We start from the raw sequence: 15,874 nt of genomic DNA, 5'->3' as shown, positions 1-15,874 counted from the left end.
GCAGAAGTGTCTGATTGTGGAAAGCCCTAATTTACTAGAAATTAAATGTTTACTAGTGATTAACCCATTAACCTAACCCTAACCCTTTTGATCCAGTTTAAGTATGAGAACAAAACAACTTTTCATAGTAAGTTAAGTGCACCTTTGAAATGTTTAGGATGAGGAACCTAATATTCATAAATTTGTTCAAAACACATAAACATCAACTAATCTGTTTTTACTTGATCGATCAGTCACCTGAAGAAGCTTCTATGGAAGCCCAGATGTCTAAACAGTGTGTGTAAAAGTTTTTTTCTTCAGGAGTGCTGATGTGTGAATAAAGAACTTCATGAACATACTGCAGGACACGGCATCATAGCTCCTACAGGGACGATCACTGACAATTATTTTAGTGTATTTGGTAAATTTTGTCAAATACTGCCAGTGTGTTTTGCCCTCATTCCACCACATTGCGCTGACACTGAAGAGGAACATTTTTTAAAAAGAAAGATAGCAAAACAGAGTATTAAAAATAGTTTCATGATAGTTTTTTATTGATTACTTTGCTGTTTGTGTAGCTTGGAGCAAAACATCAAATTCTTTAAAACGTGGTATAATGCCCCAGTAGAAGGGTTAGGGTTAAAAATAAGTGTTTCTTTCCCACTTTTGTTTTCCCTCAGCTGTCCGGTGAAAACCAGGACGTGTGGGAGGAATCTCTTCAGTGTCTGTCCTTACTGGTGCAGCTTTATGCTGGAGAGGGTCAGGACTGCTTGTCACCTTCCTGTCTACAAAGCTTCTCACACATCCTGCGGACAAACGCAAGCACCAAGTCGCTCCAGACTCAAAGCACGACACTAAGGATCATTAAACGGCTGGTGAGTTAAGTGCACATGTAAGCATCTGTGCAAACAATCCTGCTATGTCAGTGGAGAATCTTGGAGGGAATTGCAAGGAAGAACAAGTCGCACACATCCGCTCTCCCAGAGCCATACTGGGGTTCTGTTCTGAAAATAATGTGCAGCTTCACCAGAACTGACAGAGAGAACAAGACGGAGCCAGGAAGAAATTCTGTCTTCGTGACAGTTTCTGGTCAAGTGTCTGTCCAATTTTGTGGCTTAGTCAAAGTTATGTTGAGTACCGAGTAAAGAGGAGCTGTAGGAGTGCAGTAAGTAAATGTTAGTTTACCTTTACGCCATGACTCGTCTGACCTAACCCTCACAATTAAACGTCTTGTGTGATTACACAGAGAAAAGTGTCCGCTTTACCAGTGTGATGAGTTCTGGCTCTGGCGGACACTCGAACCCACAAAGAGAGCTTTGCTGCCATGAAGACTTTCATTAGCATCACTGCCTTGGAGCTCTGGGGAACAGGCACTGATGCTGCGGAGGTTTTTCCTCACATCCTTATGTTGTAGGAGTTAGTTGTTCTTAACTGAGCTTTTCTGACCCTAATGAAAATGATAAAATAACATTCAGCCAGCTACAGATCTTAAGATTTGCTGGTAAATAAAATAGAAACAGAGATGAAGTCCAGTGAACAGGTGCATTGAAATTGTCAACATGAAGTTATGAATAATGGCAAAATGTTCAGTACTCTTATGAATAATGCAAAAAGCATTCCTAATGTTTTGGCTTGGCCGCAGGGTCAGGAAATGGTTTCTGCATGTGGTACGTGAGGTCAGCTGATCCGTTAGATCACATGAACTAACCCAAGGCTGTGCCTGGGAGCTACTGGACTGTGTAGCCTTGTGTTGGGGGGCATGTGCAGTTATGGATGTGTTTGTAATTCCTCACTAATTAGTAGCCACCTGAACCACCCACTCACACTTTTTCTCTGTCTGACAAATGTGTCCTCTCGTGCTAATGCCCTCATTACTGCAGGCCTCCTCAGTGTGCGTCTCCTGATACACAGTGGTGTGTTTCAGCTGCGTCCTTGTAGCTAGTGAGATGGCCCACCAACCAGCTTCTCAGTGGAGGCTGAACCAATTTATTTAGTTGTAAACCACCATCCTTTCACCACAGCCCATCTGAGTTCACAAGAGTGAGCCGTTTCCTTCAGATCAGTGTGTTCACTGGTCAGTCATCTCCATTCAGGGTCATGCATCATATACATGTCCTACACATCACAGGGCTGCTTCTTTATGCAAAACAAACTGTTATTTTGGTCACTTTGAGATTATTTAACATGAGCATTTGTTGAGAAACACTATCCAGAGTTCACGTTTGAAGGGTACTGCAGAGACTGATTCATATCAGCAGGTGGCAGAGTTGAGGCGTTTTATGTTGATGACATATTATGGCTCTTTCACATCTGGGCCAGCCCGGTCCCGCCCAGGCAGTGTTTAATATTCACATCAGGGTAGCCTGGTTCTTTTGTTTCTGTTCTCAACCAGCCGGTCTGCTTCAGGCTGACCTGACCCAACACGCCCACTGCCGACTGATTGGCCGGCTTAAACTCACGCCTACCGTTAGGAGGAGCCTTCGATTGGTGGGTAGAATCAGCCAGCAGGGGCTTCCCTCATGCGTGATTCCTGATCACTCTGGATGCTGTGGAGTTGCATCGCCTCTGACTGAAGCTCCAGCAGCTGTCTCTCTCTCACTGAGAGTGTGTGTGCTCCTCACAGCATGCCTCAGTGAGAGAGATGGGCCATTCCCATCTGTACTGGGTCGGCCCGGGCTGGGTAGCCCCAGTCGGCCCCAGCCTGGCCTGGTTGATTCCACACATCCTTGCCTTTGCCCATGTGGGCTGATTCTACCCACCAATCAGAGGCTTGCTCTAATGGAAGGTGTGGATTTGCTGTCAGCAGTGGGTGTGTTGGCCCTGGTCGGCCTGAAGCAGACCCTCTCGAGAAGAGGGCTGAGAATGAGCCTTGGTTGGCCCTGAAAAATACCAGGCCACCCAGATATGTAAACAACCTACGCTACCCGGCCCAGGCCGACCCGGTACAGATGGGAATGGCCCAAGAGACAGAGCTGCCGAGGCTGGAGCTGCACCGCGCCAGGACAGACACAGCAGCTAACCTAAAGCTGCTATCCGGAGTGTTTCCCTATCAGGAATTAGGTATCCATAAAGGTCTAATCATTTACTGTGAACTAATGTAGGAAATATGTCTTTTTTTTCACTAAGCCCACCCCCTGTCCTGCAGAGCTCAGTGCAATAGGAGCCGGTCAGCATTAACCAATAGTGTTAGACTACCGCTTACGTACAGACGTTAGTCACAGAGTGTGCTTGTGCTGTCCTTTCTCGTGGACAATATAAATGAAAATACAACATGAGAATAATAATAATTGTAAAACATGTTTTAGCTGTGTTTTTTCAGCTGGAGGAGCTCGTTCACGAACGAGAGGCGTCGCTTCCTGCCGTAAATGTGGAAATAAAACGTCTTGGTGTGATACGCTTGTCAGCCACTAGATGGTGACATCAGATAAATAAATATATAATTACTGACCTCTCTTGGTGCGATATGCCCAAGCTATTAGCTCAAGCTGATGGCGCCATCTAGTGGCTGACAAGTGTATCGCACCAAGATATCTTTTGCCCCGCCCACAAGTGTGTGTGAACAAAACCTACTGGTACGGACCCCGGACCGGCGCCGCCTACCCTAGACCGGACCGGGCAAAAAGTTGCATTTGGGCAAATTCATTTTAAAACATTTATTCTGTCACGCTAGAAAAAATAGTATAGTTATATTAGAGTTACATTAGAGTTATATTTTGAAAAAGAAATTAATCTAATAAATAAGTTTTACATTTGAAGACACCACCCAGTTACACCTGCTAATTGAAACCTTGCAGATTTAAAAGGCCGGTTCTCAGTACCCAAGTTTGCTAGTACGTTTTAGTGTACAAGTATGTTCAAGTACAGCAGAAAGTCCTCAGAAGGCATTTGGAACAGAAACGTCCTCTGTTACATCCCACGTTAAAAAAACCTGGCATAAAAATACAATTCTACTTAGTCCCTAAATAACAAAATAACTATGAACATGTTTATGTATTTGGGCAACTTTAATCAAAAGTGATGAAATACCTTTATTTCCAGCTTGTTTTTTTATATGATCGGAGTTACGGAGAAGGTATAGTTTATTGACGTGTGTTTTGGAGTCATTCTGCCATCTTAACCTTCAGATGGGCATAGGGCCTCATAAAGGTCAACATGGAAAACAAGAAACAAGGTTTTGGGGGGAAACAATCTGAATTGAAATACACATTAAATCAATTTCACAGTCATATTAGATCATTTTACCCTTTTTAAGCAGATTCACCATTTGACTTTGTCTTCCAGCTCGTTTTTAGGTTAAATGTTTCACACAGAAACACGTCACTGCCTGGTTCTGTCTCCGACACACACCTACACACACCGAGATGAGTCTGCCCTTCAAAAAAACCTTTTTAATTATCTCTCATTGATTTCAGTGCTTTTGTTCATCTCAATCAAAGATCCCGCTAATAGCTTGGAAGCTGCAAAGAAGCAGAGGGTGAGAACAAGTCGGGTGTGAATGAGTGAAATGTAACTTTTTAGTTAAAATCAAGGAGAATGAAAGAGGAATGCTAATTAAATACGGATGGAAAAGAGACGAGTGACTGACAGCAGGACGTATCGTTTCATCTAGGAAAGGCTTGTTTCTGTAACATTAAAGCTCGTATGGGTAAGGGTCTACGTCCATGTGTGTACGTGTCCCTGACACCAGGATGTGTCCTCTGAAGACACCAGGACACCAGTGTCTCTGGCCCGTCTGCTCAGCTGTCCCTGGCATCGAACCTCGTCTCTCACTCGGCTCCAGAGGCTAAAACTTCTCCGCTCTGAGTCTTCTAAATGTCGGACAGCATGGTGTGTAATCATTGTAACGTCCTACGTGCTCAAACAGGGATTGTAAACATTTATTTGGTTCCTGTCAATCCCTACTTGCTCACTTCTGAGTTTTCACTAGCTGCTTTTAGTTTTGGAGCCTGATCATCTTTAAATCCCAAGAGCTGCTCAGGCTGTCTGTTTCGACAGGGAGGCAGACATTTCCAGAGTAAGAACCTCTAAATGAGCTCATCCAACGTTTCTCTGTTTTAGTCGTCTTTGTAAAAGAAAAATTTTCCCTGTCTCTCTCTGAAACACACTTCATGCATCATGTAGACGTTGTTCTGGCAAGTCTGTTTCTCTGCTGTCAGGTACATTGTCACTTGTTTGAACTTTGTGTCTAAGATGACAAGCCCATGCTGCATGTCGGTCTGTCTGTCTCTCTGTCTGTCTGCATGGTTGCATCGTTGAGTTAAAAATTATTGACTCACTTTTTCGTCATATCAGGGGAAAGGGTGAGGGAGAAGGGCGAAGACGAGCTGGAGAGCGAAGATGTAGAGGGGATGATAAGGAGGTGTGTGTCTGTGTTTGGGTGGCAGGCATGAACATCCTCCAACCCTAGTGGTGAAGGTGTGTGTGTGTGTGTGTGTGTGTGTGTGTGCGTGCGTGCGTGCGTGCGTGCGTGCGTGCGTGCGTGTGTGTGTGTGTGTGTGTGTGTGTGTGTGTAAAACAAGCAAGTGAGGGGAGCATCTTAGTCTCCTCCTAACCCCGTTTCTTAGCAACAACCTTTCTGTGTCGCCTCAGAGACAGACGTGATGATGTCACCAGAGATCAGAGAAAACATGTTCAACACACTGGCATAAATCCACTAACACACACACACACACACACACAGCTCTTTTGATGAACTAAAATTCAGTTGTTTGAATTCAACATGCAGTTGAGTCACACTACGTTTTTAAAGACCAAGTTCACTTGTTTTTTTAAAACACCTGCAGCGGTCTCGACTATAAACGAATGTCTTGTGAGTCGATTACTGTGAGGAAAAAGCTCTGGTGCTCCTGTTTCAGGAAAGAGAAATTATCCGGAGGAACGGGGAGCTGAACATGACAGGATCTGGAGACTTACTTCCTGATGTGTGGAAATCTCTCCTCTGATTGGCTAACAGCAACACGACTAACACTGACTCAGTCTGCTCTGCAACGTTGTTGTTTTATCTCCACCAAGAACACAAGCCTGGAGGAGTTCTGCTGTGTGGTAGAGTTGCTAATGCTAACGTTAGCTTTTCCTGGACGCTAAACCAACAATAGCCTTCCCCAGATGGGTGAGCCCATGAATGTTAGTGACAGTGTGGCGTAGATCTGTCAGGATTTTCTAATCCTAGAGTTTCACCGTCTGTTTTCTGTCCGAAGCTACTGCAGGAGATAGGTGTAGGAGACTATTTTCATGTTCAGCCTGCTTGAAACACTCAGTGACCCGTAAGGATCAGAAATAATCATTAAAACATGGCTTGACAGCGAACTTGGTCTGTAAAGATAGAACCATTTACTATATGCCACACACACACACACACACACACACACACACACACACACACACACACACACACACACACACACACACAGGTTTCTGTCACTATCCCACCTAAAGTGTAAGACACAAGTAAAAGAATAGAGGGATGTTGGAGAGAAAACGTGAAATGAAGGGTTAAACAAGATGCTCTTCAGTTCCTACCAGAGCCGTCAATTTCAGTTGCAGAAACACTATCAGGAATACTGCATCAGTACCAGGTGTAGTAAACAAAAAGTACTAATGTGTAATCGTGTGTTTGTTTAGTTTAGGCTCATTAGTTGTTGACCTACTTCATAATGACAATAGCCATGTTTACATGCACACATTTAATCGGATTGAACGCCCAATCAGATCAAAAATTCTGTACGTAAACATGTCAGTCGGAATGTTCTGATCCGATTTGGCCCGATCCGAATGAAATTTTAATCCGATTGAGAGAGGTGGTTTTGTCCGATCCTCATTCCGATGGACGTGCACGTACACAGCCATTCGGATTGTTGGAGTAAAATAACGCCCGCTGCACATGTGTGCAACAGCTGGCGAGCCTCCCTGCTGTCATTTAGACTACCTGACTTTAAAAATGATGGCCTAATTAACGAGCGCCGACTTTTAAATATGATGGAAACGTCCCTGTTTCTGTAATATCTAATCCAGAACTTGCATTTTGTGGAAGTAATATAAAAATCTGGTTATTGCACAAATCATTCGACTAACGAGTCCAAGTCTGTAGTGGAAACACACAGATTAATTTCGGGTTTGCAGCACGGATCCCCGTTTCGGTGAACGCAGCTCAGCTGTTTCTGCAGCAGGTAAAGAAGACGAGGTAACATCGGTTACACACACCTGGTTTGAGTTTAAGAAGGCTGATGTTCAGTAGAAAAACATCCTCAGTTAAATGTTATGGGTGACGGTTAGGGTTGGGCTTCGTTTGATTTTGAACGATTCTGATTCCAATTCCTCATTTCAATTCCGGTTCCTATCGATTCCCGATTGCGATTCTTTCAAGACATTCCATGTTTTAAATGAGTCAGCTAACCACAGGTTGATGAAATAATCTTAACTTTAACATGAACTGTAATTCTATGGACAACAACATCACCTTCATTTAGACAAAAACATGTTTTGGAGACAAAAAATAAAAGACTTGCAGCACAACCAGTGTGTTTGTTTCTGACCACAACCAAAGTGTGGAAGAAACCTCTGGGATGAGAGGCTAAATGTCTCCAACATATCCAGAAGCGTTCAGCTGTTTTCCTACCTGCAGCAGCATTCAGTCAGATCAGAAAGTGAAACTTAAACGTAGCTGCTGTCAGTAACAATCTAACTGATTTTAAACATTAAAACTCTCAACAGAAATAGTTCAGAAAGGAAATAAAACATGTTATTTATTATTATTATGATTGTTTATTGTGGCAGAAGCTGGTGTGGTCCACCACAGAGAAGCTTCTCTAGCATGATGACTTTAATTATTCTACAGGTTATTGTTCAGCCTTCTGACGCTCACACACACACACGAGTGTTGGTGAGCAGCTGCATCTGACTGCTGGCGCTCCGTGTGCGTTTTTTTTTCTGCAGTGAGACAAACTCACCTCACACCGTCCAGAGTTTGTTCTTTAAAGCTTCTATTAAATCCAACAGAGCTCGGTAATGAAATATGAGTCTGAACCCCCCAACCCCACAGCCGTGATGTCAGACCTGCGGACCAGCTGATCAAGAGGCGGAGACGAGGATAACCCTCCCTTATTTTAATAATGTCAACAATAAAACACAGCAAAGCGTAAACATGCAGTTATTTATTGAAGAAAACGTAACCAGTGTTGCCAGTTACCTAGAAATAGTAGTCTGATTACTGACTACTGATTACTCTTTCCAAAAGTAACTTAGTTACTTTACTGATTCATTCATTTAAAAGTAACTAAGTTAGATTACTAGTTACTTTAAACATCAACCAAAAACACTCTCCACTGCCTCAACATAAAAACTACAACTGGTTTTACCAACACTCACTTTACTGCAAATGCTTTTTTAACAGTAATGTCATAAACATATCTTCTTACATTTTAAGCTGAACTTAAAACCTATTGCCTGACATAATGCATGTTTGTATAAAAATAAAATTAAAACAGTCTTTCTTGACCTCACTTAAAATAAATAGTATTCATAAAAAATAAAACACACAGAGCCAGCACAGAGTATACAACAAACCTTAATATTTTCATCTTTAGCTGATACAAACTCAAAATAGTGACTATATTTCCGGCTAGAAAACGCACCTCTCTCTCCTCCCGCCATTGTTGATGGGGTCGGCAACCTTTTCCCATCAAAGAGCCATTATTACCCGTTTCCCACAGTAAAGCCTGATTCATGCTTCTCTGTCAGCTCCGCAAGGGAGAGACACGCACGGATTGTCGGAAGCGTTTTGCTCTCATACTTCTCCGTCTCCTGGGGAGTGTTGCAAAGAAATTCCCCGCCAGGACAACAAAGGGCGTAGCGCTGTTCTGTGGTATCCTGTCATGTATCCGGTCCAAGATAGTCTGTTTATATTGTGGGTTTTTTTTTTGTATATAAGAGACTTTTTGACAGACACATTTGTCTCTCATTCTCCTCCACCTCTTCATGCGCTCGCCGCCTCTTAACCCACGTTTCCTGTCATTTCCGTCCACAAATAAAACGCTTGCTGCACATCTTTTCACTCCTCCAGTCACGGGGGAATTAAACGTTCGTGTTTTTAGAGTTTTTTCACGAGGTATTCTTCAAGCTGCTCCGTGTCTGCCGCTAGTTTTCCTCGGCTCTCTTTGCAATGGCGGTGCTGTAGACAACAGTGGCATCCTGACCAATCACAAGCTTGCGTTGTCCGTCTTGACTGACGGATGTTTAGAAAAGAGAGCTTGACTCTGTCCGTCCTTGCAGAGCTCTCCGGCAGGCCCGCAAGGACGTTGCGTGTGTCCGCACTAATGCAGACGGAGAAGCATGAATCAGGCTTTAAGAAAACACTGGGATCCGCAGCAGCCGCGGCATTGTGGGCGGGGCCTACCCTCTGACAGCAGAGAGTTGCTTTAACCAATCACAACAGGTGACAGCAACCAATACCATTCGCTCATGTACCTTAAAGTTATCTTTCAACAGAAGATAATTAATAAAACAGTTTGTATAAAATTGACCCAGAACTTGTAGCGCTGAATAGCGCTTGTTCCTGTATCCGATGTGGCGACGCATCCATGAGCCTGTCTGAGGAAAAGTCCAGAACCTCACATCCTCGTCAGCTCAGAAAGCCCCTATAGAGACATCTGATTACACAAAAGCAGGTGACCTGTCGACCGTTGGGCCTGTTCAGGTTTACGCAGACTATCTTTACATTTAGAATTGGCATACAGATAAAAATGAATGCAGTAAAATAAAATATATTTTAATTAAATGTTGTGATTTGAAGTTTGTATATTTATATACTGTAATTAGAAATTTAATTACCTGATTTTGTATATTTATACAAATCTAAATAATCAATCAGAAGTGGTTGTTTTTATCATCAGGGAGTTTACTTCAACACTTTGTATTGACTGAGAGACAAGAAAGAGAGAAAGTTGGGATCGTTTAAGAATCTTTAATTTCTATAATTATAAATTCTTACAATCTACCAGGACTATCTCAATGATGGATGCATATGGATGTAGATGGTTCGGTTTGGTGTGTGTGTGTGTGTGTTTTGTTCAGAATCTCTAGGCTGAGTAGCGAATCTGGTTGTTTTGACTAGGCTACCACGAGGCTTCAGAAGCTGATGACATGAGCCGCCATTTTGCCGTACCTTAGATGGAGTCTCCCGTGTAGATCAGGAATTGCCAGGTCTCGGACCTTCGGCGATACTGGAGCTGGTTGAGACAGTGGTCACAGCAAACAACGCCCGTCTGAAGGGTCGACTCAGGTGAAGCGGCAGGCGTCAACAAGTTCACTCTTATTTTGAAGGACCGTCGTCTCGTTGGTAAAAACGACGGAAAATCTCCAGCTTGACAGATTTCAGCTCAAAGTAGGAAGTCCAGCTGGCCAGTCTGAACTTCTTAATGATGACGATGGAAATCCTTAGGAACTAGGATGTCCTGGAGCTGAGTTTATTACGTAACTGCTGAAAGTCGGACGTAACGTGGAACTGACTTAAAATGGCGTTGCCTTCTTTTTATATCTCCCAGTTGTTTGAGAATCTTAGTAAACCGGATTGGACTATTTTCATAAACAAACCAGATTCTGCCCTACCACAGGCGAAAGTTCCGATTGGTTGAAAACAATGTGTCATGCGTTTCCATGGTAATGCATATCAGTGTGTCTGGGCAGCCCTGTTTATTCATTTAAACACATAACTCATGACATCTTTATTTCACAGATCATTCACCTGATTATTAATGATCAACAAATGCTTTGATTAGCTTATCACAAATGAAGTATTTTGATTAACCCATGAAAAGTGTTCTTCTTCTGTTCTTCTGTCTCTTCTCCTGGAATGTAAACATACTGAACCAAGCGTCCGACCTTGGCGGTGTTACTGTGTGAAGGGGCAGCTATGTGGAGCTGAAAATAATGAACTTCATAACGTTACATATCCCCCCTTTTCAAGGTCAATGTGGTCCTTCAAGAGACCACTTGGTCGTTGAACAAACCCAAGTTATGAAGAATCTTGACAACAGAACAGGATGCGATCCCAAGGGAACAGCCATCTGTGGTGAGGTACGAACCCCACGCCGAAGAACAGTCTCGCATACGCCTCAGGAAGAACACAAGTCAGCAGGTTATTAATTATTCCCCATGGAAGCCATAAACGAAGCAACAGCAATTTTATATCCTCACGGGCAATAAAGCAAAGCAGGAGCAAATCTTGTACGTATCCACGAACAGGGTAGTATTCCAATTAAAAATCGATTGTTTTATCCGCAGGCAGGGTAATATTCCAAATAAAAATTGAACAATGAAAGAGTACTTATCATAATCCACAAAAAGGGAAGAGCAGTTGACAGTAATCCCAACGAATGAGGTGTCCCAGCAGCCATGCCGGAACCATGGTCGTCCAAGGCCAACGAGCCGGAGTACCACCGAGGAGGAGTCGATGCAGATGACGAGTCACGGATCCACCCCCAGGAAGCAGGATCCTCACGAGCTCAGCAGAGGAGAGAGAGCACAGTGTAGGCACTTCAATGTAGACACGACAAAATTGCATTTCATGTCATCAAAAAAAAAATGAAAAACCTAACTCTATGAGTGCCTTTTGTACTATGTGTTAGTTTTATGTGTAATTACCCATTAAGTGAAGAAATGGATGCAGCCCTGTCTGTATGAGATGCAAAAAGGATGATGCGAGAAGCAGAAAAATGAAAGAACCCTAACTGGTATCAGTGAATCCTCACTGTAAATACACGCTGTCAGGACAGGGGCAAAATTGGTTATAGCCCTGTAGGATAAATCAAAGAATTGATAATCACAAACATAATATTCACTCTTAAATCAACTGGTCAAAGGTACTATAAAAAATACAGAAATGTAAATCAGTACTAAAATGTAAATCAGTGGTTAGTAATCATGTTCATGTTAATGTACCCCTAAGGAATTGTGATTAGTAAAGATTAAAAAAAACAAAATTTTGGACAACAGTACTATGTGGCCTAACCCACTCACTGTTACCTGGCCGTTTACCTGACTCCAGGAGCCCACAGCACGTCCGTCTCAACACACCTTAAGTCTGCACGTGACGTATAACAGGAAAGACAACCATGCACACTCACAAACAAACAAATTTGTGTCATCAGAGATAGAAACCTGTGGAACCAACGGGACGTATATATCACCCCCCTTTTGAAGTCGGTGGATTGTTGTTGTTGGTATCGGCCAAATCTGTGGGACCCTTGTGCAGTTTGATATGGTCCCTCCTTGGCGTTTTCTACACGGGTGTTACTGTGTGAAGGGGCAGCTATGTGGAGCTGAAAATAATGAACTTCATAACGTTACATAAATATTCATTAATTATTTTACAAGCAGAGAGCCGCATCAGATGGATGAAAGAGCCACATGCGGCTCCAGAGTGCATTATGGGTAGCCAGCTTTACAGTTTTATTTTCTTTATTGTGTGTTTTGTTGGGGTTTTATTACAGGGTTGTGTTTGATGTTTTTAGTCATTTATTCAGTAATATGGCTGTGCTTTTTTTGTTGGTTTTAATTTTGCAGCACGAGTGAGAGTTATATTGCAACAAATGGCATCACGGTGCCGTTCTATAGTTTGGCGTAGCAGTATACTGCTTCCCTTGTGCAAGGAAAGTACGTGTTGATTGGTCAAATGCTTTATGCAAACCTGATCTTGGCTTCTCTGCGATGTTACATTTCCTTTACGCAGGATGTTCTTCATGGCGCGGTATGGGGGCCAAAATTAAGAATACTGCCCAACAGCAGGAGGCTATATAGATTCCGAAGCAAACTACCAATCTGATTAATGATAAGCTGGTGCCGGTAACTGAGAGGCTGGCACTGCTTACTGAGAAATAGCACCTTTACCGGCGTTACTACAAGATACGCTAGGCTTCTTCAGTTTCGCTGCAACACTGACCGCTACTGGAGATCCTTCCTGCCAGCAGCCATTGTAATATACAACAACTCTTTGATAACTTGATTAGTATTATTATTCTGAGCTACTACAGCAATCAATTTCCTTCTGGGATTAATAAAGTATTTTTGAATTTGAATTTGAATTGACTAGCAGCCCTCGGCTGGTCATTGACTGGTTCACACACTCCTTCTGCTGTCTGTTAGCATGGATAGGCTAGCGTTAGCCTGGACGGGCTGGTGTTAGCATTGGAGAGGCTAGCCATTAGCGTGCCTAAGCTGGCCACTAGCTGAATTTCCTACCTCCTCGATGGACTTTTAGCATGGATTGGCTGGCGTTAGCTTCGAAGAGGCTAGCCATTAGCATGTCTCGGAGAGTCACTTATTCTATTAGATGTGTTTTTTTTTGGTACATATTATATAGTTATACTAAAGATAACATCACAATTTTAATAATTATTAACCTGTAATTCAATACCAAGGATTTAAAATCCAAAGATGAAAAGTACAAACTAGTTAGCTCTGGCTTTTTCTCTGATATGTGCAAGAAAACCAAACTATATAAAATGAAAATGCCATCAACCTGTAATTAAGAGCAAAATGGAGTTAACGCAGCACCTAATCAATGCTAACAGGCTGTCCACTTTACAATATGCTTAAAGTTAATGTGTATAACAACACGTTCTGCCAAAGGAACAACTGTGATTACAGGTCTCATAGTCGCATAGTCATCCATTTAATAAAAGTAAAAAAAAAAACGCATCTAGTAGAGTAAGTGACTCTCCGAGACATGCTAATGGCTAGCCTCTTTGATGCTAACGCCAGCCTATCCATGCTAAAGGTCCATCAAGAGGGTAGGAAATCCAGCTAGTGGCATGCCTTGGCACGCTAATGGCTAGCCTCTCCGATGCTAACACCAACCTATCCATGCTAATGGTCCATCAAGAGGGTAGAAAATCCAGCTAGTGGCATGCCTTGGCACGCTAATGGCTAGCCTCTCCGATGCTAACGCCAGCCTATCCATGCTAATGGTCCGTCGAGGAGGTAGGAAATTCAGCTAGTGGCCAGCCTAGGCACGCTAATGGCCAGCCTCTACTACGCTAACACCAACCCGTCCAGGCTAACGCTAGCCTATCCATGCTAATAGACAGGAGAGGGGGGGAGTGAACCAGTCAATGACCAGACGAGGGCTGCTAATCCCTAGCGTATCTAGTAATAACACCGGTAAATGTGCTATTCCTCCGTAAGCAGCGCCAGCCTCTCAGTTACCGGCGCCAGCTTATCATTAATCAGATCGGTAGTTTGCTTCGGAATTTATATAGCCTCCTGCTGCTGGGCAGTATTCTTAATTTTGGCCCCCATACCGCGCCATAGTTCCTAAGCAAATAAAACCTTCAGAGTAAAGGATAATGTAATGCAGATTTTCTGATAAGTAACTTTAATTTAATTACTAGTATGGAAATAGTAACGCTGTTAGAGTAGTCGTTACCAAGAAATGACGTTATATCAGAGTAACGAGTTACTTTGTAACGTGTTACTGGCTTCACTGAACGTAACTTCTAGCAAAATAAAATCATTAAAATTATTAAATGAATCAGGAAAGCAGGAAGTTTTTACACTTTTCATTTAGTTTCATGATGTTTGTTTACTTTTTTCCGGGAAAGACAACTCTGCGCATGCTCATAAACTCACGGCACGATCGGATCATTTTAGTTAGTGTGCATGTTAACAGATTCTGGATTTCCGATCAACCAACGTTTTAATCGGAATGGGGAAATTTGGAGCATATAAACGTGCATTGATACAGGAGTGGGCGGTGCTTATGTCTTTAAGTCAGATGATTAGCATTAGCATGTGATAACTACAGCCGAAGCTGATCGTCTTTCTTCTTTCATTAATTTACAACAAGACATAATTCGGTGTTTCTGTTTACCTTTGATGGTCCAAGGAAAAAGTCATTAAAATGTAGGAGGGAAAGGGTAAGTCTCTAATAAATCACCTTCTGAACATTTCTATGATATCATGAATAATTATGATACTCCGGTCCAGTGTTCCCACTCTGAGCTCCATTTTACTTTCTCTGTTCTTTTCTTTCTTCTTTTGTAGATACAAACTACAGAACGGTCTGACTGGTTAGAATGTCCAGAGGGGGCGGGACTAAGGACTCTACTGCAGGATATTGCTACATCCAACAGGTGCCTCTTTCTGATGCTGTCCGTCCGTGTGTTTATGTCGATGTTTTATAGATTTGATGAATTCTGTTCCTACAGCAGGAAAACCTGTGAGACGTTGGATTACTTATCACATCCCTAATGACCCGGTAGACCTTTGTCCCTCCTCTTTAAAGAGCAAGTCACCCCCTACAAGAAACTTACTTCACTCCCTCTTCATGTTTGAAAAATGCAACAAATGCTGTTGCCTAGCAGACCGAGAGGGCGGAGCCGCTAACAAATACACACACACACAGGCTCACAACGGCATTGTGACATCATAAGGACCAGTTGACATCATAGCATACCTCTTAGCCAATAGCGGTGGAAGATTTAAATTCTAATGCAGTGCAGAGTTTTTACCTGACAATGGCACAACACTGACAGTTTTAGGCAGAAAATTACAATTTTAACTAAAATGCACTAAAGTACAAAACTATTAACTACACGTGTCTGCAGCACGATTAGACACTCGTTTATTTAGTTTATCAGCAAAAAAAAGTTGATTTGGGGGTGACTTGCTCTTTAAGCAGCACCTTACACCATGACACGCTCCAAATAACTCAAAAGATGATCTGAGGCTCCAGCCACTTGGCCCAGTCTAAGATTCTCCAAGGCTCAGTCCAAACTAGTCAGAATCATGGAGGATCGATTATTAAGTAAAAGTCCGTCACAAATGAACTTCTGCCCCGATCCAGTGTTCTCCTACATGTTTCCATAGGTGCCGTCTATAATCTACTTGTCATCAGTTTCAT

General features: G+C 42.7%; 1 protein-coding gene across 9 annotated transcripts in view; it reads left to right on the top strand.

Annotated features, from left to right (window-relative positions):
- The window catches only part of LOC107378798 (serine/threonine-protein kinase ULK4), a 161,821-nt gene that overhangs the window by 131,089 nt on the left and 14,858 nt on the right, over positions 1–15,874 (top strand). For all 9 annotated transcript variants that reach the window (XM_070550837.1, XM_070550834.1, XM_070550835.1 and 6 more), the window contains 2 exons: positions 660–854; positions 15,016–15,104. In XM_070550837.1, the coding sequence (XP_070406938.1) occupies positions 660–854; positions 15,016–15,104 (284 nt within the window). The remainder of the gene's footprint in view (positions 1–659; positions 855–15,015; positions 15,105–15,874) is intronic.

The sequence above is a fragment of the Nothobranchius furzeri genome, chromosome 5 (assembly GCF_043380555.1).
Source record: "Nothobranchius furzeri strain GRZ-AD chromosome 5, NfurGRZ-RIMD1, whole genome shotgun sequence".
NCBI classification, from domain to species: Eukaryota; Metazoa; Chordata; class Actinopteri; order Cyprinodontiformes; family Nothobranchiidae; genus Nothobranchius; species Nothobranchius furzeri.
The sequence above is the reverse complement of the archived record's forward strand: the minus strand, read 5'-3'. Positions and strand labels throughout refer to the sequence as shown.